Source organism: Ictalurus punctatus, chromosome 17 (genome assembly GCF_001660625.3).
Source record: "Ictalurus punctatus breed USDA103 chromosome 17, Coco_2.0, whole genome shotgun sequence".
Lineage (NCBI taxonomy): Eukaryota > Metazoa > Chordata > Actinopteri > Siluriformes > Ictaluridae > Ictalurus > Ictalurus punctatus.
Window position 1 is genome coordinate 9224133 of NC_030432.2, and position 27775 is coordinate 9251907.

Here is a 27775-nt window from a genome sequence, read left to right on the forward strand (position 1 = left end):
GCACTGTATTTAGTATATTTGGAAGGAGTCTCCGATGTTGGCACTTTGTAACAGTCCTAGGTAAAGCATTACCTTTTCAGACACAAGAAAAGTCATCAGGATGGATGGCTTTGCCGTTTCTCACTACTATGACAAGCAGCTTTTTTTTACCCCCTCCAGTGTGAACTTTGAGAGACAAAACAAAGAGAGTGCCCGATGAGGTGATGGAACAACTTGTTAATGCTCATAAGTGTCAACAGGAACTAACTTGTTCTAACTAATTAACAAATCATTGCTAACAAATCAACAAAATAAACCCAAAATCTATCCCATGCTAAGCTGCTTTATCTATTTGTTTAATTCTTGCTAATTTCCTGACCAATGATTTGTTGTAAAGACCATTAAAGGCTTAATATTTTTGCCTTATGGGCCTTAGCCCTTTTTTATTTTATTTTATTAAAAGGTTTTTGCAGAATAGTGTACTTTACTTCACACCACCCTGTCATGTTTTATATCCGACATTACTGTTCATTTCATTGTGGTTGCATTGCTGATGTTTTATATGTGTAGCATTCTGTGGGGTTTTTTGCCCACATGTTAACATTCTCATGCATGCTTTGCTGGTGTTTGGCAATGCAGCACAGCTGTTCCCCATTGAGGGCAACACATTGCCACGTTTTTGCACAAAGCCTTAAAAAAAAAAAAACGCACATTGCCAACAGGGCTCTATATCTCTTTCATTTTACTGTGATCGATCAATGACTTAGTGAGTATTGGCTCTCAGAGAATGTGTGTGTGTGTGTGTGTGTGTGTGTATGTGTAATATATATATATATATATATATATATATATATATATATATATATATATATATATATATATATATATATATATATATATATATATATATATATATATAAATATGGCACTCCGACCACAATTTCAGAGTCGCTACTAAAGGCAATGCGCTTTGTAGTTTCGCTTCACATTTCTAGTGGAAGAAAGATTAATAGGTTCAAGAAAATGCTGAAAACAGCAGGAGAATGCCGGGTGTGTGCGAAGATGAATGACATCTGCAGGAGAAAAAGAAATATCCAGAGTTTCGTATTGATCTGTAACGTTGTTTATGAAATGAGCCTGGTCCGTCAATTTAGCATCACCACTTAGGAGATTCTTGTGCTTGCTGTGTTCTGATTCTCGTGCTCACCTGTATTTGTGTGGAGGGGTGGGGGGAATAGAGGTGCTGGGGAGAGCGAGAGCGCTTGAACTAGGCTTGTTTGGAGGCAGCTGTAGTCCTGCCACACACTCGCACTATGTTGTGCATGTCAATTCTCCAGACTGGAGCGCTTGCACAATCCCCCACTGTGCTGGCCTTTAAATCATGGCTTTCTTCTTTCCCCCTTTCCTCTCACTGCTGTACTCCCTGCCTCACCTCACCTTGCACCCAGGCCCAGTAGCATCAGCCATAGCTTTCCCCTCCTTCCCTGCTCACTTCAGAGATGCTTCTCATTTTCTTCAGCTGCCTGTCAGTACCGGCCTTCATCTGCTTCAGTGATAAATAATATATATTTTCATTCATTCATCTTCAGTAACCTTTGTTCCTGGTGAGGGTCACGTTGTATCCGAGTACACTGGGGGCGTGTTCTGAATACACCCTGGACGGGCCACCAGTCCATCACAGAGCATCCTTCACACACACGTTCACAGGCTCATTCACATTTAGGGGCAATTTATCATAAACAATCCACCTAATATGTCAGGATCAATCCAGGGAGCCTGGAATGTTAACATGTTAGTTTAGCCTATCCGCTGCACAAACATGCCGTCCTAAATAATATATAATAAAATAAAAGTAAAATTTTTGATTAATGTCTGAATACATGTGTTTTTGTTTTGTTTTGTTTTTTTTATTATTATTGTGACCATAGGTGAGGGTAGGAACAAAAATTGCCCGGTAGATCGAGATCTTTGATCGGAATTGCCCGGTAGATCTTTGCTTTCCAGCTCAGCTCTCTTTTCGTCACAATGATGCGGTAGAGCGATTGCAATACCACTCCAGCTGCTCCGATTCTCCGGCCAATCTCCCGCTCCAATGTCCCCTCACTCGTGATCAAGACCCCGAGGTACTTGAACTCCTTCACTTGGGTTAAGTCCTCATTCCCTACCCGGAGTAGGTACTCCATCGGTTTCCTAGTATGATCGGACCTGGTAATGACCGAAAGAACTAGATCGTGGGTACCAGCGTATGAAATGGGATCTCTCAGGAGGGTGGCTGGCTTCTCCCTTAGAGATAAGGTGAGAAGCTTGGCTATCCGAGAGGAACTCAGAGTAGAGCCGCTGCTCCTTTGCGTTGAAAGGAGCCAGTTGAGGTGGTTCTGGCACCTGTTAAGGATGCCCTCTGGGCGCCTCCCTAGGGAGGTGTTCCAGGCATGTCCAGCTGGGAGGAGACCTCGGGGAAGACCCAGGACTAGGTGGAGAGATTACATCTTCACGCTGGCCTGGGAACGCCTCGGGATCCCATAGTCAGAGCCGGTTAATGTGGCTCGGGAAAGGGAAGTTTGGGGTCCCCTGCTGGAGCTGCTGCCCCCGTGACCCGGTTACTGATAAGCGGTTGAGGATGGATGGATATTATTATTGTACACGATTCTTGACGACCTTCTTTTGTTTGCTTTACTTTCAGACGAAACCTGACCAAACTATCTCTAATCTTCAGTCACATGCTGGCTGAGCTCAAAGCCATCTTTCCCAGCGGTCTGTTCCAAGGGGATAATTTCAGGATCACGAAGGCAGATGCAGCAGAATTCTGGAGAAGATCATTTGGAGACAAGTGAGTGTTCTTTGTGCTGAAAGATGTAATATATGAATGATCGTATAATATGAATCACAATATGACAGTCATTTTTGGCTTACAGTGTAACTTGATATTTCCCTGATCTGCGCAGGACTATTGTCCAGTGGAAGGTCTTCAGACAAGCACTGCACGAGTTTCACCCAATCAGCTCTGGGTTAGAGGCAATGGCCTTGAAGTCCACAATAGACCTCACCTGCAACGACTACATCTCCGTGTTCGAGTTCGACATCTTCACCAGGCTTTTTCAGGTGCGCGATCTTGGCTCCACAACTTCTCCCCAACACAAACTGTCATCTCTGCTATTGTTCCCGATATCAGTGGTTTAACAATGGCCATTGTTCTGTGTTCGCACAATACTGCAGGTGTGCTGCAACATTGTGTGTGTTTGTGTTCAGGCGGGGGAGATTAAAAACATGTCATCACTTTCAAATTCTACAAATATTTGCAATCTAGCTTTCATTTTTGACAATATTTGAACCCCATGTCATGAACATTGCATGAAAATCTAGCAGCTCCACAACATTGCTTTCTCAGCCAATAGTTTGAAACTTGCTCAAATCCTGGTTCATGCTTTCATAACCCGACACTTGGATTACTGTAATTCCTTCTTCATTGGCATTACTGGTAAATAGACTTCAGCATATTTAAAATTCAGCTCATACCAATTATTCGAACAGCTATGATGACAACCCATGTCAGAGAATAGAGGGTATGCATTGACGTCACTTTCCCACAGGAACATGCCCCCCTTGGCCGGATTGAGTGGCAAAACATCCAGCAAAATGGCTGGTTTTACTAGGGTAAGCTGCGAAAACGCTAGTATAACTAACGATTATCATCTTAAATTAAAGGCAGTTGGACTCAACAGTGACCCTTAGAACTAGCCCAAGAACCTGTGGTCCATGGAAAGAAATTGTTTTTCCTGACATTTATATGTACCTGATTTTACGCAGAGCCTGAAGGCATACAAAAGCCTTGACGCTTGGTCCTACTTCAAGGCGGGATTTGTTTGAGCTAGCTAGTCCTAGTTTGATTGTCGCTAACACTTCTTCCATTTAGTAACGTTATATATTTCTGAAGGTAAAACCCAGTCAGAGAATGAATGAGCCCCCGTTGTTCATCAGTGGAACTAGGCAGCATTTAAAAAGAAATATGAAGCAAATTATTCATCATTGTACAACGTGAATACCACATGCCAAAAGAACTTACACGTACACTGCTCGACTTGGGTAAAAAAAGGAGTGAATGTTTTTTTGCCATTCTGTAAAAAGATAGCTCTGAATTCTTGTTGAATCTGTTAGCACAGTCAATCACAGCTTTTTCCCCATTTTAGATGCGTTTTTTTCTGTTTTCTCGCGGAATTCACGCTGTACACTAATGCTCCTGCTCAGTCATTTTGTCACTCAGTGGGCATGACCGTGACGAGCTCCGGCTACCGTGACGTCACGTGCATACCCTCTATTCAATACAAACTCCTCCTTGTTTACAAAGTACTTCCTGGCCTCACCCCGCCTTATCTCTCTGAGCTCCAACAGTCTTACATCCCTGCTCAGACTCTCAGAACCACTGATGCTGGGTTATTGGTGGTGCCTAAGATGAGACCCACATCAATGGATGGTAGATCTCATCCTCCACTCTTCTGGGAAGGCTTTCCACTAGATTTTGGTTTGGACCTCTTGGTTCCGTTCAATGAAATACAGCATATAAAGATATTCTATACAACTTTGTGTTTCCATCTTTGTGGCAGCAGTTTAGGGAAGAACCACATATGGGTATGAAGTTCAGGTGTTCACATACTGTATGTTTGGCCTAAAGTGCATCTTTTTCCCTTCTTATTTGTCTTCTTCCTAGGTGAGTGTTAGAAAGTGTTTAACAGACATTTACTGTTAAACTGGGTGAGATAAGCCATTAAAAACCTACCAAATGTTAACACTGGAGTACACAAGCTTCATTAGCTAAATGTTTCTCTGTTTTTGTTTTTTAAAGCAAATGCTTCTATGCTGTCCTTGTTGTTTAGTGAATAATATCGTTGGGGTCTATTGTTCTGTTGGTTTCCTGCTCTACTGCAACAGCACAACTGCTCATAAAGGAGCATTTAGAAACCAGTGTTCCTGTGTAAGTAATCGACTCATTACACTGAGTACTCTAAAGCAGACATCACAGAGAGCTCTCAGTGAGGCAGCCTATCATTACATATCATATATCCACCCTTTAATTAAGCTGCCTTCCCCTCATCCCTGTGCATCAAGGCTAATTTGGGAAGAAGAAGGGGATCTTTTTAAAACTGCTATGATTCAGGTTGTTGGTTTTAAAGCACAAGGATTGGCTTATTAAAACCTTAAAAGGTGCTTCTATATTTTAAATGTTCAGAAAAACTGTAGCTATTTGAATATTTTTGGAGGCACGAAAAATAGTTTGATCTGAAATTATTCCCCTATATACATAAAATCTGAACAAAATGTTAAGCAAGTATCTTATATCGTGCACTCTGTATGATTGCTGTGCGTGTGGTGCAATAGTCAGCACTCTACCTTGTGTTCCCTGGAACTGCACTCTTTCTTTGGCCTTGCAATCAGCCAGAAATAGGCAGTGTGTTTACAGAGAGCTTGTTTGCTCTTTAGTGAAGCTGTTCACAGTAAGGCCATGCGTTTTCTGCTTCTGAATAAACCTATTTGATGGAAAATCCCATCCAAGTCTCCGGACCGCCACTTCATGTTTATTCGATTCAAGTGTCTTTCGATTCCATCTTTGATTGCCTTGATCTGTTGGCCAGATCAGTCCTGTTAGATGACCACATGCAGGACGTATTTGACAAAAACTGACCCATAAGAAGCAATTAAATATCACATTGAACTTCTAAGAAGGTTTGAATGGATTAAATTGTGCACATCCGTTCTGTTTAATTGAATAAAATGTTGCATTAGAGGGTTTACAGCTGAGGTTTGGATGAAAAGAATGGGTCATTCACCACTGAAATTGTGTTCATCCAAAACATATTATTATCCAAAAGTCAGCAAAATATGAATTATGATACAATGTTTTTTGATGATTGCACTAACAAAACATCACTGTTCATTAATATATCTTCCAATTCAATATTTATAGCCATAAGTCATTTCATTTAATGGTAGAAGAAATCCAGTCATCTCCACATTTATTGGCACCCTTAAAGAAAATAAGCAAAAATTCACATTTTCCGTACAGCTGTCCTGTTTTAAACAAATATCTAACATTCAAAGTAAATGCAAAAAAGTTTTCTAAAAAAAAAAAAAAAAAAGGAACTATACGGTATATTTGCCTTTGACCATGTTATAAATATAAGGTTGCACACATCACTCACCATGTTCAAATCTAAAGCGTTTTGAATGCAAATGAGACAGATGGATGGTAAAAGATAAAATACCATTAAGAACAAGTACTGAATACATAAGCATTTGAAAGGCAACAGAATAACGGGTTAACATCAGTTAGTTGCAGTTTTGTGTGACTTGTATAAACCTCTTTCATATGAAACAGGTCAGTTCAGCTTCTTTTTGTTTAACAGTACTACCACTGAGGTTTTAAGCTCTGTGGTTTTAGAAGAGGTTGGAAAAAAAGGTCATTGTTTTTTAGCACACTTGTTGATTCGCCTATGCTCTCATATTCATTAAATTCATTCACCTTCATTCTCTTCCACTTAAATGTCCTGTTGTTCCGGTCTGTATTCGTTAACATAAACCTGAGGGTGTTTATCACTGACTAACTGGCAGACCTGCTGTACAGAATGACTCATTCTCATTACTGGCTCCTTCGTTGTGCTTAATGTCGATTCTGACCGTGTGTGCGTGTGTTTTGTAGCCATGGTCGTCTCTGCTGCGGAACTGGAACAGCCTTGCGGTGACTCACCCGGGCTACATGGCTTTTCTCACCTACGATGAGGTCAAAGCTCGCCTACAGAAGTTCATCCACAAGCCTGGCAGGTAGTACGCCCACCACAATCCTTACCACCTACACGTCTACAGAATAAAACAATGAAACAATTATGTAAACCTACTGTACAATCATAACTCTCAAGCCTTTTTCGGCTTCTCTCCTACACAAGATCTGTGCGCAACAATAGGTCATCCACGCATTGTCCTTTTGGAGAAGATGTCCCCTGTATGTTCGCACGCAACCACGGTCTCATCCAGATGACCATTTATTCATTACACAAGCAGGCTTAGATAATCATTAGTAACCATTTTCACACACAACAGTGCCACACAGAGACAGTTCACGTTCAGTCAGAAGACCTCGGGCTCCCAGTGGGTCACAGAACAGCGTGGTACCCGAGATCAGTAGATGTATTGTAAGACTCGTATGATGTCACCCTGATTTGTTGCATATTCATTAATGAGTACTGTACATGTCCGTGTAGGTGCATGCAGTCTTTTTAAGAAGTATCCAATTTGAAACATGTGCATCGTTAAGAGAAAATTGCACACGCTGATATTGTATTTGTTACTCTTACTTATGTACAGTCGTGTGAAAAAATAAGTACACCACCTGGAAATTGTTCAGGGTATTTTTTTTTTTTTTTTTTTTTTTTAGACAAGCAAACATTTGATCCTCTTTGAAACAGTGCCTATTAATAAGGACTATACATCCTATCAAATGACACAAAACATTTACATTGTCATAATTTTCACAATTTAAATGAACAATAAACCGATCAGTCACATGGTAAAAGTAAGTACACCCCTATATTTATCACACCTTCAAATCCATAAAATTAGAATCAGGTGTTCAAGATTGGGTGCCAGTGATTAGAACCTGCTTAGAAAGTTCAGGTGGAACCTGTCATATTCATACCCCTCTTATATCTCATGTCTGGTGTTCCCTTTGTTACTGAGGTGTGTGGTGTCATCATGCCAAGATCCAAAGAATTCTTTAAGGCCTTCTGAAAAAAAGGTTGAGTATCATTATGAGTCTGGCAAGGGATTTAAAAGGATCTCCAAATTATTTGAAATACATCATTCCACTGTAAGGAAAATCATCTACAAGTGGTGCAGACTTCAAATTGTACAGGACTGGCCGTCCCAGAAAATTTAGCCCAAGAGCAGACCATCTGATGCAAAAAGAAGTCTCCAAAAACCCCCAAATTAAATCACGGGACCTTTGCTTTCTAAAAAGAACATTAGAGCAAGACTACAGTTTGCTGATGAGCATATACACAAAGACCAGGCCTTTTGAAATAATGTGCACGGGCCAGATGAATCAAAGATCAAATTTGGCCGCTGTAACAGCAGACATGTTTGGCGCAGCCCAAAGACAACTTTTCAGGAGACGCACCTCATACCAAATGTGAAACGCGGTGGTGGAAATGTTATGGTTAGGGGTTGCCTCATTGCCTCAGGGACTGGACAGCTTGCATTCATTGATTCAACTATGAATTCTGCATCATATCAAAGAGTGCTTGGAGATAATGTGAGGCCATCTGTCCGAAAGTTGAAGTTGAACTGAAAGCGTACCTTTCAACAAGATAATGATCCTAAGCACACTAACAAATCCACTAAGGAATGGCTCAAAAATGGGCAGTACATGCAAGAAAACCCTCAAACATCTTACAACTGAAAGAATATTGCATGGAAGCGTGGTCAAACATTCCAGCAAGCTTGGTGGCTAATTATGCAAAAACACCTACAGAAAGTTATTTCTGCTAAATGAGGCAATATGATTTCTGAGGCCACGGGTGTACTTACTTTTTCCACAGAACAATATCACATGTATTGATATTTCTGTTGAATAAATGATTTAAAAATAAATTTTTCCTTGTGGTTTTGTTCAAGTACAGTTTCAAAGATGAGCAAATGTTTGCTTGTCCCAATATGTCAAAAAAGCCAACCATTTTCATGGGGTGTACTTATTTTTTCACATGATTGTATCATCCTCATCCGGTTGAGTAAGCCTTGTCACACTGATAGCTAATAGAAGGATGACGGGATAAAGATTAGTTTCACAGTGGTGTTACCCAATTTATGCCATATTCCGTTATCAACAAAAGGACCTGTAAGCAATAAAAGTAGCTGTGATAATCCTGGTCTGTTATCTGAGGGAATGAGGACACAGGAGACATAACAGAGCGCTTTAAAGAGAGCAATTTTTCTGTTTAGTTTCAATTTATTTCCCTATAGCACATTTTCTTACACTTTAAATCACTGATCCAGCTTAAACAAAAAAGGCACACACAATGCTCTTGGTGTTCTATTCACTGACCAGGCTGCTCAAGCTCTGAATCTCCGCCCTCTCTCTCTCTCTCTCTCTCTCTCTCTCTCTCCCCCTTTTTGGTGTTTGGTGCCTACTGGGAGAGGAAGTGGACATAAATAGTCTCGCATGGATCACACACAGGTGTTGACACACATTTGTTACCGCCTCATTCTCTGTTGCTCTCGGCACCCTTCACATCCAGTTCTTGACCACTCCTCCTTAGTACACTCTGGGACAAATGAAAAATGCCCAAGGTTTTTTTTTTTTTTTTTTTTTTTTTTTTTTTTTTTTTTTTTGGCCACAAATTTCAAAGGTTATCATCATTGTATCAAACTTTTAATATCGAGACATGTCTACTCTGCTCTGCTCTGTAGCTACATTTTCAGGCTGAGCTGCACACGTCTGGGCCAGTGGGCCATCGGCTACGTGACTGCCGATGGGAATATCCTGCAAACCATTCCCCACAATAAGCCTCTCTTCCAGGCTCTCATCGACGGCTTCCGGGAAGGATTGTAAGTGTGTTTATATCCATCATTATTACCCATTACTATTGTGTTAGGCTAGATGCTTGGCTTCCTACTATGCATACAGTATGATGCATCATTGCTGGTCATTTTGTTCGGATGTCATTATTAGCTTGACCGTAAACATCCCTACATTGGAAGCAGTGTCTCAGCAGTGGAGGCTGAGATTTTAAAATGTTGCATGATAATGTTTTGATGTTGATCTCAGATGTTTGTCACTCATTACAGTGCATTATTTTGTAACTGTTGCTTAAAGTATTTTTCGTCATTTGAGGTATATTGAGTCACCGATCTCTGTGCTTGAAATACCTCAGTGACTTATGACCGCACATCTGTGTTTTAGTTATCTGTTCCCCGATGGCCGTACTCAGAACCCCGACCTCACAGGGCTGTGCGAGCCCTCACCGCAAGACCATATCAAAGTCACACAGGTTAGTCTCTGTCATACTCTACACACAGTTTGTTCTTTTACTTCGTATTTCAAAGCTTTGACACACTCCTTCCTTCTTTCTGTTCAACAGGAGCAATATGAGCTGTACTGCGAAATGGGCTCGACTTTCCAGCTGTGCAAGATCTGTGCCGAGAATGACAAGGATGTGAAGATCGAGCCTTGCGGCCACCTCATGTGCACGTCTTGCCTGACTGCATGGCAGGTAAAAATGACCGCAGCAGAACTTCCTGGTTAGTACAAGTTGCCACGTTTAATCTTTTATTGATTATCTGAGTCTCTTATTCTGTGCCACAGGAATCAGAGGGCCAAGGATGCCCTTTCTGCCGCTGTGAAATCAAGGGCACTGAGCCCATTGTGGTTGACCCCTTCGACCCCAAGGACAACAGTGGAGGTTCCTACGGCGGCTGCAGGGGAATGTTCGGAGCAGAGGGGGCACCTTCGCCGAGCTATGATGATGACGATGATGACCGACTGGAAGACCCCCATCTCATGATGAGCAAGCTGGCTTGTACTAAAGTGCGTCTTTCTTAAACCCTTTTAATTTTACATCAGTGACGATGATTCCTAACTGATTTTCACGCACCTTAGGTGCTGTGGGCTCTTGCTGGTGAGACGGAGATCTGATTGTTTCTGTTCTATCAGTGCATCTGTTCAGTGGGAGAGAGAAATAATGGAAAATACATTTGTATAACTTTGCATACATCTTTATTTCGTGCAGTGTTATTTTTCCAGACTTTACATTGAGTGATAATTTGAATATTAAAGGTACAAAGGCAATAATTATTCCTTAAACCAATGATGTTGCACATGGTAACATAAACCGATCAGCCACTACATAATTTAAATGTGCATGCCTAATATTGTGTAGGTCCCCCTTGTGCTGCCAAAGCAGCTCTGACCCGTCCAGGCTTGGACTCCACAAGAAGTTGAAGGTGTGCTGTGGTATTTGGCACAAACACTTTAGCAGCAGATCCTGTAAGTCCTGTAAGTTGCGAAGTGGGGCTTCCATGGTTTGGACTTGTTTGTCCAGCACATCCCACAGATGCTCAATAAAATTGAGATCTGGGGAATTTGGAGGCATTGAATTGTCATGTTCCGCAAACCATTCCTGAACCGTTTTTGCAGTGCGGCAGGACGCGTTATCCTGCTGAAAGAGGCCACTGCCAATAGTGATTACCGTTGACATGAAGGGGTGTACTTGGTCTGCAGCAATGTTTAGGTAGGTGGTACGTGTCAAAGTAACATTCACATGAATGCCAGGACCCGAGGTTTCCCAGCAGAACATTGCCCAGAGCATCACACTGCTTCCGCCAGCTTGCCTTCTTCCCATAGTGAATCCTGGTGCCATCTCTTCCCCAGGTAAGCAACTCACATGCACCCAACCATCCACATGATATAAAAGAAAATCATCAAATCAAGCCACCTTCTTCCATTGATCCAGTTCTGGTGCTCATGTGTACATTGTAGGCACTTTCGGTGGTGTGTAGGGGTCCATGGGCATGAGCATGGGCACTCTGACCGGTCTATGGCTACGCAGCCCCAGACATAGCAAGCTGTGATGCACTGTGTGTTCTGACACCTTTCTATCATAGCCAGCATTAACCTTTTCAGCAATTTGTGCTACAGTAGCACTTCTGTGGTATTGGACCAAACGGGCTACCCTTCTCTCCCCACGTGCATCGGTGAGCCTTGGGCGCCCATGACGCTGTCTCCAGTTAAGCGGTTGTCCTTCCTAAGACCCCACAAGACCTGCTGTTTTGGAGATGCTCTGACCCAGTCATCTAACCATCACAATTTGGCCCTTGGCAAAGTCATGCTCTGCCTTCACAAACTGTCCATGAAACACAGGAACATATGAAACATGGCTTTTGTCAGCATCTTGTGTGATCAGAAAATGAACTGAAGTGCTTTAGTTTGTGCTGCTCATGGTCCAGTCAACAGAAGAAATCTTTTGGAGCAATCTGGCAACTGATGTAGTGCAGAGGGCCATCACTGGTCATAAACAGTTCCAGCACAGTGTTTACAGTACATACACAGAAAATAGGTACCAACTTTTTAAAGGGGTTTTATTGTTTAATACTAAATAGTTCATATTTAAGGCCTTACAATGTATTTCGAGTGTTAGATTTTTGTCAGTTCTCAGATAATTAAAATCTTTTCTGTTGGTTGCCGTCCATTATCCCATCATTGATAAAATTCAAAAATCCATCTGCAACTGGCTTTTGTCACTAATTTGATGAACTGAACACTGCATGTGGTGCCACATTTCACATAAAGTAGAAATCCTGAAATGATGATTGAATGATGATAAATTAGTAAGGGTTTGGCTTTGCTTTTTGTATTTTACAGGTAGAGAGGCCTCCATCCCCGATGTCCATGCCACCCCAAACGTCTTTGCCCCCAGTACCCCCACGTCTAGACCTCATACCGCACAGACCGCCTAACCCTCCAGGGGCCTCCAGCCCCGGTGCCACATCTAAGGTAAATTTATTAACCCTGCCTTGTGAAACCGCAGTGTTGTATACAGTAAACCTCAAGACCAATTTATCGTCACATGGCTAGAAGAAAATCATAAGACCTCTAATTATATCTTCCTATTGTCAGGCTTCCACACATCACAAAGACAAGCCGTTGCCTCTGCCTCCAGCTCTGCGAGACCTGCCTCCACCTCCTCCTCCCGAGCGGCCTCATTCCGCCGGAGCTGATAGTAGAATCTTGAGACGGCCACTGCCCTGCACGCCTGGAGAACCACCTCGTGATAAACCACCTCCTACCCCACCCAATCGCAGTATGGCTGACTGGAACTTACGCCCAGTCCCCAAAGCTCCCTCTCAGATTGCTGCTGTAGGAGGAGAGACCCGTGGGTCTCGAGAGCTCTCTAACCGGCACTCCCTTCCGCTTGCCCTGCCCTCGGCTCTTGATGGTCAGCGGAACAGCAACTCTTCCGGTCTCGAGCACCAGCTGGTGGGCACTTTTGTGCATTTTGTACCAAACAGTAGTGTTGTGTCAAGGGTGGACAGATGAGTAGCCTGGGCACACAGACCAAACACCACGGCTTATAGCCAAAATGTTAGACTTTTGAAGGATGATGTGCTACATTTTTGACCAGTCATATAAGTTTCCATGCAACGATAACCGGGGACTGGGTAGCATACTGGTGGGCTAGCTTCTAAATTTGTGATTTGTTCATGTCAAAGCAAGTGCGTTTTTATTGTCATTCCTCTATATAGCTTATATAAATGGGAACAAAATGTAACTTCTCCAGTACCATGCTGCAACACATAATACAGTAGTACAACACACAAGACTACAGAAACAATGTGGGACAATAAGTATACAGAATAGTGACTACACAGTGCATTTGTTGTTAAGTAATGATGTTTCCCTACACTTTGCTTTTGGATACTATACTTTTCTATAATATAAATTCTCACGTGTGCCATTTCTAACATGGGTTTGTGTTATTGCCTCACTGCTGCAGTGTTTTGGTGCAACAGCCTCTGGCGGACCTGAGTATGACAACCCGAAAGTGAAGCCCTCTGCATCGGCAAATGCCATTTATTCTCTTGCAGTCAGGTATATGCTGTGTATATTGTGTGCGACTCTCTTTTTGCATGTATCGTTTGCATGTCTGAGTACTTTTCTTTGTTTGCATTGTGCAGACCCCTTCCTGCAGTGAAGCAGATCTGTGGGGAGGATGGCTGTGAGAATAATGATGAGGATTCTGACTACATGACTCCCAGCTCTCTGCCTGTACTGACCACCATGACTCCTTCACTAGGGGAGGCAGTGCCCAGGCCTCACCACCCTAACACTCCTAACTCAAGGTAAATTAGTTTACAAGCATCAACACTCACAGTAAATGTTGAAAAATAAAAAGATTTTTTTTTATATTTTTAATGAACTTCAATCTCTTTTCTTATCCAGGGGCTTGCACAGTGATCTGGACCCCGAAGGCCCACAGATGTATGAAGCCATGTACAATATTCAGGCCCAGGCCCTCAGCGCCACTCTGCCTTATCAAGCCAGTGATCCAGGTAGGAGTAATATATAGGCAAGTCAAATCTGCTAAAGTATTTTTAAATATAGACTCATTCTAGCAATCATCTCAGTTATGATCAGTGATAAAAGGACACATTTTTTAATGAGCTGTTTTTGATTAAACGTGGAAAACATGTCCAAAATGAAGGATTAATTAATGTTTAATGTAACACATTTCTGAAAGGAAAAAAAAAAGCATCCTTTACATTTTTACTGGGTGTTTGCCATTTTTGAGTTAAAAACAGTATTCAAAAATCTAAACTCAACCCACTAGACACATCGTCTCGAATATCCTATATTATGAAAAACTACAGCTGCATATAAAACTGTTCAGTACAATACCAACTAGGCACTGATACTGGTGACTGTTGTATGTGATTTGGGACACAGCCTGAATATAGAGGAAGTGCTGACAATAATCTTTAATGAAAGTGACGACGAAGGAAGAATGTTATCTGAACCAGGGAGTGACTCAAATGAAGAACTGTTATGTCTCCTTAAGACACTTTCTTTAGAAACGAGAAGTTAGACATACATTTTTATATCAGTAGTTACGATATGAGTTGTTTGGTGTTATTTGGGGTTTATTGACCATTGAAATAATGTTTTTCCTTGTCTACATAGTCATTATATGTACATTTGAGGTCATAAGTTTTCATATGCCTTGCAGAATCTGGAAAATTAAAAAATTAATAAGAGGGATCATTTAAAAAAGGCAACACGATGCATAGAGCCAGGGGGTGTAAACTTTTGAAAAGGATGATCAGTGTAAATTATTTTGTTTAAAGGTCTTTTTTTCCCCCCATTTAATACTGCCCTTCAGAAGCTACATAAGATATTTACATGTTTCCCAGAAGACAAAATCATAACAATCATCCTGTTCAAAAGTTTTCACCCCCCTGGCCCTTAATGTATTCTGTTGCTTTCTTGAGCAACTGAGTCCCTCAGTTGTCCTCAGTGTGAAAAGATGGATCTCAACATCATATAGCTGCTGTTGGAAAGGGGTAAAATATACAGATGATGCTGGAAAAACTAAGAATGTTGCAGGCCCTGGAGGGGTTTTCTGAAGAACAGTGGGCAGTTGAACTGCTCAGGATAAACAAAAGAACTCATGAGCAAGTATCACAAAACAAAAAAACAGTCACTGATCATCCAGGTAGCACACACAGTATTAAGAATCAAATGTATGTAAACTTTTGAACTGGTTCATTTGTGTAAATTCAGTCATTATTGTGTCTTATGGACTACATGTAAACATCTGTTATGTGAAATAGCTTATTCAGGGCAGAACTAAATAAACAACAAAATACAATTTTTATGATCCCTCTTGTTTGTTTTTTAATTAACATTTTGCAGATTCTGCAAGTCGTATGTAAACTTATGACCTTAACTGTACATTTCTAAAGGCACTTTAAATTTTTTAGCTATTAGCAGCTATTCTCTTAACAAAAACATTCATATTTATAGCGGAGTGTTAAACAAGAGGAAACCTGAATGTATAGCAAAATACCAAAACGAATCCAGAGGCTAATGACTTAATAAGAATGCATAATGATTATATGTGTGTAGATGAGCACCCCTACATTTATAACCTCTGTTTGTCCGATCATCTTGGCCATCCATATCTGTCATTTTGTGCAGTGAGGTAGGATTGTGTCACTTTGGTCCCCCTTTGTCCAGACTACTCCGAGTTGCCTCAGTCGGGGATCAGTAACGGGCCGCAAGAGACAGAGTGTGAGGAGGAGGAGGAGGAGGAGGAGGAGGAGAATGGCTATGACATTCCCAAACCGCCTCTGCCAGTAGCTCGACGTACACTCTCAGATGTGAGCGGCACATCCGCTGCATTCAGCCGCCTGTCTGTGGACAGCGAACCAGGAACGCCAGTCCGTAAGTACTTGCTTGACAGATCGTTACTTCACGCATTTATTGCATGACTTTGATGCTTGTTTTTTTGTTTGTTTGTTTGTTTGTTTGTTTGTTTGGTTTTTTTTTTTGGTTTTTTTTTGTATCATTTATACAGTTCAGTTTGTTGATGGAGTAGAGGTTCCCAACCACCAACAGTGGGTTAGTGGGGGCTTTAATTACACTCGTGCACACTCCTGAAGGAGTTCTGATCATTTTCACCCACTCCAACAGATGTTTTTGTTTCTATCTGCTTGCAATATGTATATTGAATATGAACTGTTTATCATTTAGAAATTTAAACTGTGGCGATGCTAACCTAGTAAAGCATTTACAAAGGATTATCACTGTAAACAGGGGCACCTAATATACTCCTACGTTAACCTCTTTTACCGGTAGCCAAAAAATGGCATTTTTGTCTGTTTTGGGGGTACCTGTGTTCAGCATTGATTTGTTTTGTGATCTCACACACCACAGTAGTGGTTAATGGCTCATATGAAAGTAGACACTTAAGACTTTAAGAATTAGCAGTTATTTCAATTATTTCATCTTTTACCTAACCTACCTGGGGCAATATATTCAGATTTTTTTTTTAATTATTAAAAATTTTTTTTACTTTTAACACAAATGTTATATCTTCACAGCAAATGTTGATATCAACCCCATTTCTGGTCTCAAAGATGCCCCAAGTACTTGTCCATAAACACTCAAAATATGTGGAAGTTATCTCTAACCACTAAAATTGTGTGTAAGGTTATCCAAACACCGGTTAAAAAAAAAAAAAAAAAAAAAAAACTCTCAAAAATGGCACAAAACCTCTCCGAATGTCTCCAAATGACAAAAAACCTCTCTAAATGGCACCAAGCTTATAAAAATGGCACAAACCCTTTAAAAATTGAAGACTTCGAGAAATAGCGCTTTTGCTGATTGGCCTGTGCCCGCTGACACACAACTCAAGACCAATGGATGCACGCGTAAAATGTTTGGTTGTGCTGATTACGCTTTTGATTTTCTCAGCCTCCGAGTGGTCAATCATGTCGAGTTTGGGCTTGTTTGATAGCTAGAAGTATCTACAATTCATCCATGTAGGTGTCAATCAAGTTAGACTGCCCGATTAAAATTTAGGAGGCGGGTTGTTCAGCATAGCCAAAGCAGATTAGCTTTTTTAGAATGTGTCTCAGTTCAGTTTATGGCTAATTACTAAATTCCAGAGGGGTGGGATATCAAAACACTTAATGCATTTTTAAGAGGACATTTGTGACTAAATATGGAACTTTGTGGTTGTTTTCTTCAATAAAGCTGATGAACTTTATACCGATGGAAATGTGCATGATTTATAAAACCGTGAGTGAACTGGATTTTCGAATATGTAGGTAATGTAAGGTAGTAAACGTTTATACAAGTCCGATCTTTGGTTTAAATGTTATGATTTTATTGTGGCAGTTGTATACGGTGTTTTACTATCAAAAAAACTTTAGTCGTGCTCTCCGATTTATCTCTGTCTCAATGTTTTCGTGGAGAGGTGTGAATTGCTTGCCCAGCAGGGAGCTCAAACTTCGCCCCTTTCCCATCGTCCTGCTCACCAGGAGTTAAGCACACAGTCATGAAACTGCACACACAGAAAGCCACCAGTGTCCTGAATAATCTTATACCAGAACTGCTGCGATAAAATAATTCATTTGTTTAAACTAATTGAAAATGTCCGATAAGTCATTTTCCATGAATGAACACGAGTGTTGGGGCTTAAGGGGTTTTAATGTCCCACAAGCTTCATATCTGCCTGTCCACTCCTGTCCATACGAAACTGAAAACCACCCACTTCCACCCACACCTGTACCCACACCCATACTGTAATAAAGTTGGAAAACTCTGACATTAGACCTCAGTGGATATACCACTTATTAAAAATCATTAGCGACACACTCAGACATACGCAAGAGAAATCTGGCCACTGAAGCCTCTAATGCCTGGGTCACACTAGAGCAGTGGTCACCAGCACTGTTCCTGGAGATCTGCCTTCCTGAAGACTTTAGCTCCAACCATAATTGTGCCCATCTGACCACCTAATCATTACCTTAAAACGTTCTTGATCAACTAAAATAGGTGTGTTAGATTTTGATTGGAGATGAAACCTGCAGGATGGTAGATCTTGAGGAATAGGGTTGGTGAACACTGTTTTAGAGGATAATTGGGCCGATTCATCCTTCCAAATGTGGCACAATGTTAAGCTGGTCTTAAATGGTTATCTACTCAGTTTATCTCGTGCTGTAGGGTGGGTAAAATCCAGTTAACCTCTTCGTTCTTTTCACTGTCCAGTTGTGGTCAGCCCAAATAAAAATTTCACACTTGGGTTGACTTTAGCATTCCATGTTGGTCTTAGATGACTAATGACTTGCCACTTTTTGTGCATATTGGGGCTGGGTAAAAAAAATATAGGTTCTCATATTTTAATCGATCTTCAATATAACAAAATGATAGCTTTTTTTAAGGCCCTGTTTACACTAGTGCGTTTACGTTTTAAAACAGCGTTTTCTGCTGTGTTTCAGAAACAATCTCCGTCCACACTACACAACCGAATACGCATATCACATGACCATTCACGCACACTGGGCATGCACATACAAGTGTAAACGGGAAGTTGGTTGCTAGTCACCAGCAGACACAACAAACCGGCGTTCTTGCACTGCTTGAAATGAGATTGGTTGGCAGTTGCTCTAATCATAGCTCGCCTCTTGCACATGTAGGCAGCTGCAGTATTATTAATTACAGAATGTTTAAATTTTTATTTATTAAACATGTTTCAAGTTGTTAATGAATTTCACTGTTGCACATTTACAACGTTTTTTTTTTTTTTTTTTTTTTTTTACAATAATGTGCAGTTTGTGCTTACCTTGTGTGCATTGATAGACATATTTATGATTTCTTGTTACAATGTTTGTTACACAAAGTAAAAGTAAAAAGTAATTAAACATAGTTCTGTGGGCCTTCTTGTTAATGTAAATGTGTATTTCAGTAATATAGCTAAATAGGAGAATTTCTGTTACCAGCATTTATATTTAAAAAAAAAAAAAAAATCCATGTCTGCAAAACTAACATTTGAAATATAATATTGATAACTATTCAATATTGAATCAAATCGAAACCATATAAATATGAATTGAATCGAATTGCCAAATTGGTCGCAATACCTAGCCCTAGTGCATATGTCAACTAAAATGAACTCGGTCCTCTATAAAACAACCCACAACGATCTTGGACCATCTCTAGTAGTTGTTTGCTTATGCTTCATTTTGCACTTGATTTATGCCTTGAAGTGCTCCCAGTCAGTTTGATTTGCTTTATGGATAAAGAAGTTGAGCCTTGCTGTCTACACATGGCTGCAGATAAGTTCATGCACTTATCCAGTCAGATAATCATGTGACAGCAGTGCAATGCATAAAATCATGCCAATTCAGCTCAAGAGCTTCAGTGAATGTTCAAATCAAACATTAGAATGGTGGGAAAATGTGATCTTAGAGACTGTGGAATGGGTGTTGGTCCTAGATAGGCTGATTTCAGAAACTGCTGGTTTTCACACACAGCAGTCTGTAAACAGAACGGTGTGGGGGGGAAATACCCAGTGAGTGGAGGTTACGTGGGTGTAAATGAGATCAGAGGAGAGCCAGACCATTTAAAGCTTACAGGAATTCTACGGTAACTCAAATGACCACTCTGTCCAATGGTGGCAAGCAGAAAAGTATTTCAGAATGCATAACATGCCTTGAGGTAGATGGGCTACAACAGCAGAAGACCACATCAGGTTCCTGTCCTGTCAGACAAGAAGTGGAATATGAGGCTGCAGTGGGTACAGACCCACCGAAACTAGGTAGTTAAAGATTGGAGACAGACCTGGTGAATTTTTTTTTCTTTTTTTTTTTTTCTTTTTTTTTTTTTTTTTTCTTTCTTTTCTTCTTTTCCCCCCAATCTTCAACTGTCTAGTTTCTGCAGCAACAGCCATGCCTTGGTCAGAGTCACTGAGATCATGTTTTTTCCCTCTTGCTGATGTTTGATGTGAATATTACCGGAAGTTCTTGACCTGTATCTGCATGATATTTTTGTATTGCACTGCTACCACATGATTGGCTGGTGTATATATTTTCCTACCACTTAAATGAACCCACTTAAAGTAGGTCTTTGGCATGAAGCATGAGTTGGTTTTAATGGTTCTGCAACAAAATCCTTCTGTTTGTTTTTGGTTTTTTCACTTCTGGTATTTCACTTCAGTTCTGCTTTTTGTTCTGATTTCATCCACAGAATGTAAAATATCCATTATGAATAACATAATTCAGCATTATAAATTAGGATTTCTTAAGAAGTTGTGGTGTAAACAGCATGGTCTGATAGTTCATTAGCTGGTTAAATGTCCACAAAGGTCATTTGGTTTCCCTTTTGGGTCAGTTTAAACTGGGTATGGATCATTTAAAAGGAACTATAGGAAATGAGATCCTGCCTTTTGATATGAAAATGCGTTGTCATGTGCGAAGTAAGCAATAAAACACAACAGACCGCAGTTCTATGAAGATAATCCATGCCGGGGTGGTGAAGTGAATTAATTTGTATAACCGTGCAGTCTGGAGTGTGTGATTCTGCCTACATATTCCACAGCAGAGTTGAATCCTCAAATCTGATTTGTCATTATTTATTATTATGCATTATTTTTGTATAACAGCACGGCTCGGGCAGTAGTTCCAGCTGTAACATGAATAACAGGTTAATATTAATTTGTTCATTCTAATATGTTATTGATTTTTCCGTATAGTAACAGCTGATTCACAGGAACTTGAATGGCAGGCACTCCACACAATCGAAGAGTAATAATTAATGGATTTATGAGGTTGCTGTTTTTAACAAAGCAAAGTAGGGCAGTGGTAGCTCAATGGTTAAGCTGTTGGTTTACTGCTTAGATGGTCATGAGTTCAAACCCCAGCACTGTCAAGCTGCCATTGTTGGGCCATTGAGCGAGGCCCTTAACCCTCAATAGCTCAGATGTATGAATGAGAGAAATGTAAGTCACTCTGGATAAGGGCATCCACCAAATACCATAAATGTAAATGTGTGTAAAGTACTTGTGCCATTTTTTTGTTACATTCCACATTTAACATTATCTTCTCCAGTTTGTGAAATACATCTTGTGCCTCGGTGCATTTATCAAAATTGCCTTATTCACCATATAAGTAAAATGACATGCAAAAATCATCCATTTATCTAAGTATAGTAATTAAACGTTTACAGTAGCTTTCTCACTCTGTAACTGTATGTTACTATGGTGAAAATTGTTTATAGGCAGTGCGTTAACTTAGAACGGTGATTAAACTGACTGGAACTGCCTGTGCATTCAACAGATTGAACACACACCTTCCAGCCAATCAGCATTGAGTATTCAGACAAACCATGGTATAAATGTGTGTGTGTGTGTGTGTGTGTGTGTGTGTGTGTGTATATATATCCATTCATGTCCTCTTTCTTTCAGTCTTCGACTCTGCAGAAGCTCCTGAACGGCCTCCAAAACCCCTCCCACGTCGCATCAACTCGGACCGCAGGCCGAGCCCTGTTCCCCCCGCAGCCGCGTCCAGCAACCCGCAGATCAGCAGTGAGATCGAGCTGCTCATGAGCCAGGGCTACTCCCACCAGGACATCCAGAAAGCTCTGATGATTGCGCAGAACAACATTGAGATGGCCAAGAATATCCTGCGCGAGTTCGTGTCCGTCCCCTCCACGGCACACATCCTCACATAGCAGCCCTTCCTGATCCACAGCGAGTCCTATCTCTCCCTCTCTTTGCTCCAGGGCCGTCCTCCCACGAGTGTAGGTCATTCAAGCGTGAGGCACAGGCCTTATCCGGCTCCTGCATGCTGTTAGCCAGCAGGATCACCGTTCTTGAAGTCAGCCTCATTGGCATTGCACATCCACTGAGGCTTTTAGTCAAACTCAAGCAAGGACAAAAAAAAATTGTGTGTTTTTATATAATAATTTAATTTATGAGTCCATATAGTTAATATATACACATTTAAGGGTGGATAGGTTTGAGGGCAGGTCCAGAGAGAACGTGTTTGTGTGTGTGTGTGTGTGTGTGTGTGTGTGTGTGTGTGTGTGTGTGTGTGAGAGAGAGAGAGAGAGAGAGAGAGATGGCTGGGGAAAGGGAGGGACTCATCAGCACTGCTGTTCTGTCACATGTGGAAAACTGCAGCTGAATGTTTGCTGGTGTCGAAAATTGCCTTTTGTGGTGTTCTGGTACTTTCTTGAGGTGTGTGTGTGTGTGTGTGTGTGTGTGTGTCATTTTTTTTTAAAGTGGCAGGGCCTGAGTGACAGTCCCCGTACTACAACCCGATTTTCTGAAATCTGATCTAACGTCATGTACCGGTTATGTTAAGTCACTTTGTGTTTGTGTGTGTGTGTGAGTGTGTGGAGTAGTACGGTCGTGTGATGTCACCAGTTGAAATTGGCTTTAACCATCATCAGTGTCTTGCATTGCCTCTGCTGCTGTGTAGCATTACTGTAACTGATATGTTTATACCGCAGAATTGGATATCGTAGCCTCATGTATGAATCCCGTTGCATACAATATGGCGACAGTTAAATCCTCCTCCAAAAGGGTGGAAAATCGAGCTCCAGGCAGAAATCCGACGCCTTTTTCCGAGTCCCGAAGCAGGCGAGGGCTCGTTATTCGTGTTGTAGCCTTTGTTATGTGTGTGTGTCATTACCCTGATGGCGAATGATAGGCTTTTATACATGTGCTCTAACAGATTAGTGGGGAGGTGGACACAAAGTGACGCACGCGCTTTGTTCGAAGGAAGTGTTTGCTTATACAGTTTCTGTGCTAAATCAGGACTGAAATCGCTCCAATTTCGCTGAGATTTTGTCTGAAACTGTTCATCTAAGTGAAATTATTATTATTATTATTATTATTATTATATTACTGTTGTTGTTGTTTTTTTAAGATGATTATTAATTCAGAAGTGCTTTACTGCTGCTACTCTTGTTAGTGCTAAACAATTAAGCCTTAAATGTATATTTGTGAATATTGTGTTTAACCTGTTTTAAAGTGACAGTATCTGTTCGGTTGAATTTGATTATGTAGCATACTTGAAACTGCGAGCAGCTTTTGCAGCTCTGGGCCCAGGCTGGCTTCCATTTTTCTTTTCGTTTTTCATTTTGCGGTCATGTTTTTGTTTTGGTGTTTAGGGTGTTCCAGAAACTTCCGTCAGCGCCATCACTGGAGCACGTACACAAACGAGTAAAAGTATGTGAACAAGCATGTTGTTGCAGAAAACCTTTGACTTGTCTGATTAGCGGTTTAGAGGTTTCACATGTCGGCTTGGCCCTCTAACACGGATCGGGCTGTACAGCAGCATTATGGAACGGTTTCATATTGCAGTCTCCCTCTCTTTTTTCTTTTTTTTTTTCTCAGGAATACTGTACATCCACAAAGAGACTCTTATCAGTATTGAACGGGAAATGAAATGTTGTCTCCATCTTCTCTTATTCAGGGCAGAAGCACTGAATGACTACTTTGAAGTCTTTGACTAATTCGACACGTTTATTAGTGACGTCGGCTTTCCTCAGATCTCCACGGATGCGCTCAGAAATCGGACTCGGACTGTGTTACACGCACAATGAAATGGATACATTGGTAGCTTATGAAGCCCTGGAGGAAATTAATGTTCCCACCCCATCCCCCTGTCTGAGATATTGCACTGGCATAGCAGGTACTTCCACAATATGAAGCTTGTAGGTACAACTTTGTTAATAAGAAATGAAAAACGCTCCAGCTGGTTTTAATTCTGACGTGGCAAGCAGGTGATGATTTTATAGTTCAGTATTTTTGTTTGCACCATGTGAAGTAGTGAAGCTTTGTTTTCAGATCAGAGCTATTTTGATTTTTTAAAATTCTGATTACTGTATTTCTTGTCAATATTGTATATCAAGTGAATGTGTATGTGTGTGCGCGTGTCTGTGTCTTGCAAGATTTCACACCGTATACCAATTTGTGCTCCGATACTGTCACTTTAAAATCAAGCGTATAAAGTTACTTATGTATAGAATATGTGGAAACGGCTATTTCATTTTGCATTCCTGTACATGTCAGAATTTAATTTTATTTTATGTTCCTCCTTTTTTTTTTTTTTTGTTTTTTTTTTTTTTTTTTACACTGATGTGAATAATACTGTGAGCAGTGCCATATGTCTAGAAAATGTCTGAAATGTTGTGTCTGCTGCCCGGAATAAGGCCTTGTGAATGAGTGAACATGTCCTGGTGTAAGTGATCCATTGTATTTTCACACAGCCCCTTGTTGCTACATGCTTCTGAAGCTTTTGCAGTGACGTCATGCCGAATAGCTGTTGACTGGAACGTCTACTTTAGACCACGTGAGGGAGCTCTTTCCTCATTTTGCAATGACTCCCTCAAGTGTTTCAGGATTTTTCTTTTTTTCTTTTCATTCTCATATCACTTTGGACGTATGCACAGTAATATACTGTCTAATTAAACAAATAGAAACAAAGCTAATGTCCTCAGTCTCTAATTTTAGGTACTGTTATGGTACAGAGGCTGGTACAGACGTCCACCTGGTGCTGTAGAAGTAACCATGTTCTCCCATAATAACTGCTATATCCAAACAAACAAAGCTTCAGGTGAACTGTTGAATTCGGATTGTTAAAGAAGTCAGTGTTACAAGGTAATTGTGCTGTACGTCCATGTGTGCGTGTCATTTATTTACGTTATTTAAGAACGTGAATGTTCCTCGCCGCCGTCAGTAGTCGCCTTAATAAGAATCGAGCGTTCCAGCCTCTCAGCCCTGGATGAGAGAGAGCAAAGCTCATGTTGAGATTTTCTTCGCCTTAGTGATCGTCATATTCCTGATCCAAACTGCCGTCTCCTTGAGTGCCATGATCTTCAGCGTCTGCGAGTGTGTGAGTTTCAGAAATGGGGATCTTTTTAGAGGTTAACACTCCTTTAGATTAGGTTCGAATAGCAACATGGTCTCTTAGCCACTCGCTAGTGTAAACTGGTTGCACAAATTGGTTCATTTAAGGTTTTTTTGTTTGTTTGTTTTTCTTCATGTCAAAGCCAAATACATTTGGATATATTGTATTAAGTACAGACATTTTAATATGTACGTACATACATGCATACATACACAGACAGTGTTGGGCCAACAAAGATACACATTTAGAGACAGTAATGTTCTGTAATAGTTTGAACTAAACTATCGTTAAAAATCGAGCATTGCTGCTAAGACTAATGATATTTATTAATGTTGATGTACTCCAACCCAGAAATCCCTCCTTCAGAAAACCTTCATAAATTTTGAATTTCTGTATTATTAAAGCCATTTTGAAAGAATACAGGAGTTGATCTTATGTTTTGAATTATAATCCCTTTCTTCTTTTATTTATACTAGAGATTTCACTAGAGAGCTTGTCACCCAGTCTTTGTTTAAATGATCAATGAATGGAAAGGAAACAGTTTTTAAGGGAAAGGACAGTGTTTTTAATCAAGCTTTAAGGGGAGTGGGGAGGAGGGGATCAAATATCTTTACAGAAATAAGGCATGAATGAACCTGTGACGTACACAAAAACGAGATGCGACACTTAGTGCTAGTTTTTGCACATGGAGCTGACTAGCTTATGTTTAAAAAAAAACAACAACTGGTATTTGTAATAATTGTGCCTTCGGTTATGCTTTTGCTTTGGTAGAGAATAAAGTGTGAACGGTGTGCTTGAATGATCATAGTCATGCCCTTTTTTTTTTTAAGGTTTTTTTTTTTTTTAAACTAAAATAAAAACAAAAGCTATATATTTAAAAAAAAAAAAAAAAAAAAAAAAAAAGAGAGAGAGTAATAATGACCAATCTGTGTTTGTTGCGATTCTTAAATGCACTGCAGACCTGGAGTAGATTGTAATTCATCTTTTTTTTTTTTTTTTTTTTTACATAATGCAATATACAAACATATGATTGTCAGAAAGAAATTGTAAGGGCCTCAGGACATTAATTAAACACTGAATTCATATACACTCAATCAACTTTAATAGGAACACCCGTACATTTTATGCAGTTATGCAATCAGTTAATCATACACAATGTATACAATCTTGCAGACACGGGTCAAGAGCTTCAGTTAATGTTCACATCAAACATCAGAATGGTTGCTGCTGCCAGGTAGGCTGGTTTGAGTATTTCAGAAACTGCTGATTCGCTGAAACTTGACAGTCGAAGACTCTCTTTTGGGTGAGCCTGAGCCCATGATACACTCAGATTCTTGTTCTTGGCTGACAGAAGGGGAACCCAATGTGTTCGTCTGCTGTTGTAGCCCATCCACCTCAAGGTTAGATGTTTTGTGCATGCTGAAATACTTTTCTGCTCAGCACAGTTGTGAAGAGAGATTACATGACTTTCTATATCATTCCTGGCAGCTCAAACAAATCTGGCCATTTTCCTCTGACCTTTCTTATCAACAAGGCATTTCCACCCACAGAATTGTCACTCACTCAATGGTTTTTGTTTTTCGCACCATTCTGTGTAAACTCCAGAGACGTGTGTGTGAGAAATTCCCAGTTCAGCAGTTTCTGAAATCCTCAAACCAGCCCTTCTGGTAGCAACAACCATGCCACGATTAAAGGCACAGAGATCACAGGTTTTCCTTATTTTGATGTTTAGTGTGAACATTAACTGAAGCTCTTGACCTGTATCTGCATGATTGTATGCATTGTGTTGCTGCCACATGATTGGCTGATTAGAGAACTGCATGACTGAGCAGCTGTTCTTAATAAAGTGGACGGTGAGAGTACCTTTCCTCTCAGTGGGTCAGATTAATGTGTATAGCATATACAGATTTCAGTGTGTGAGTTTTTCTTTCAGCATAAACATTGTACATATTTTAAAAAGACTAGATAAAAAAATAATAATTTTGATAGATCAGATTCTTTTTTTTTTTTTTTTCCCCCTCAGTGAAGAAGTATTGTCGGAGGCAGCAGGTGAAGCGTTTACAGTGTTGGATCGGCACAGTAGTGAGAGGCAGCTCTGAGTTTCAGTGCACAGACTACAGTGAGGCAGCAGTGAGAGCGATTTTAAACAGACAAAACAACGGCGAGCACTTGAACACTTAACGGAGCACCCTTCGGCCGAGGTCTGTTGCCCGAATCTTAGTCAAGCGCAAGAAGGACTTCATTCAGGTCACAAAGAACACTTCAGGTTTTGTCGATTATTTTAAATAACGACATATGTACATTATTTCATATATACAGGATGTAGAACATACAGTGCAGATTGTTCCTAATGCGCAACGAGGCCTGTTTGGGGTGAAAAGAAGAGAAAAAAAAAAACCCTGAAAACCAAATTTGAACATTGTAGAGGCAGAAATGAGTCAGTGGACCTGATGCAGGATTGTGTTCCAGCTCACAGGGTAGGATTAAACATGCCAGTCCTGTAAGGAGGAAGTTCTGGGACTCATCCTGAGGGAGCTGAGAGAGTGTAGTAACATGGAGACTGCCAGCGGCCCATCCTCTCTGCTTATCCCTTGCCTCACTGTGGACGGATTCAAAGTAGAACATTATAAATCACATCAGAAAACAGTTTGAATTTAATCATGTGAACAGGCTTCTACACAGAAAGTACTAGAACATTTGTACAACTGATGTATTGTGATGGTACCACCCCAGCAACATGAAAAAGTACATTTCGGTACCTTTATTGTGCTATAATGCCAGCTGTAAGGCAAGTCACTGCTTTATGGTAATGCTAATACATATTCATTTCTACAGCAGC

General features: G+C 40.6%; 2 protein-coding genes across 5 annotated transcripts in view; one reads left to right on the forward strand and one right to left on the reverse strand.

Moving 5' to 3' along the window:
* Positions 1 to 25947, forward strand: part of cbl (Cbl proto-oncogene, E3 ubiquitin protein ligase) — a 59490-nt gene extending 33543 nt beyond the window's left edge. Inside the window, exons 3-16 of the mRNA XM_017490733.3 lie at positions 2660 to 2806; positions 2922 to 3078; positions 6668 to 6789; positions 9430 to 9567; positions 9923 to 10010; positions 10101 to 10232; positions 10325 to 10546; positions 12380 to 12511; positions 12635 to 12994; positions 13512 to 13606; positions 13693 to 13857; positions 13958 to 14067; positions 15752 to 15958; positions 21483 to 25947. Coding sequence (XP_017346222.1) covers positions 2660 to 2806; positions 2922 to 3078; positions 6668 to 6789; positions 9430 to 9567; positions 9923 to 10010; positions 10101 to 10232; positions 10325 to 10546; positions 12380 to 12511; positions 12635 to 12994; positions 13512 to 13606; positions 13693 to 13857; positions 13958 to 14067; positions 15752 to 15958; positions 21483 to 21748 — 2341 coding nt within the window. The 3' untranslated portion in view covers positions 21749 to 25947. The remainder of the gene's footprint in view (positions 1 to 2659; positions 2807 to 2921; positions 3079 to 6667; positions 6790 to 9429; positions 9568 to 9922; positions 10011 to 10100; positions 10233 to 10324; positions 10547 to 12379; positions 12512 to 12634; positions 12995 to 13511; positions 13607 to 13692; positions 13858 to 13957; positions 14068 to 15751; positions 15959 to 21482) is intronic.
* Positions 24797 to 27775, reverse strand: part of mcamb (melanoma cell adhesion molecule b) — a 41296-nt gene continuing 38317 nt past the window's right edge. For all 4 annotated transcript variants that reach the window (XM_017490731.3, XM_017490730.3, XM_017490732.3 and 1 more), the window contains one exon: positions 24797 to 27535. In XM_017490731.3, the coding sequence (XP_017346220.1) occupies positions 27533 to 27535 (3 nt within the window). In that variant the 3' untranslated portion in view covers positions 24797 to 27532. The remainder of the gene's footprint in view (positions 27536 to 27775) is intronic.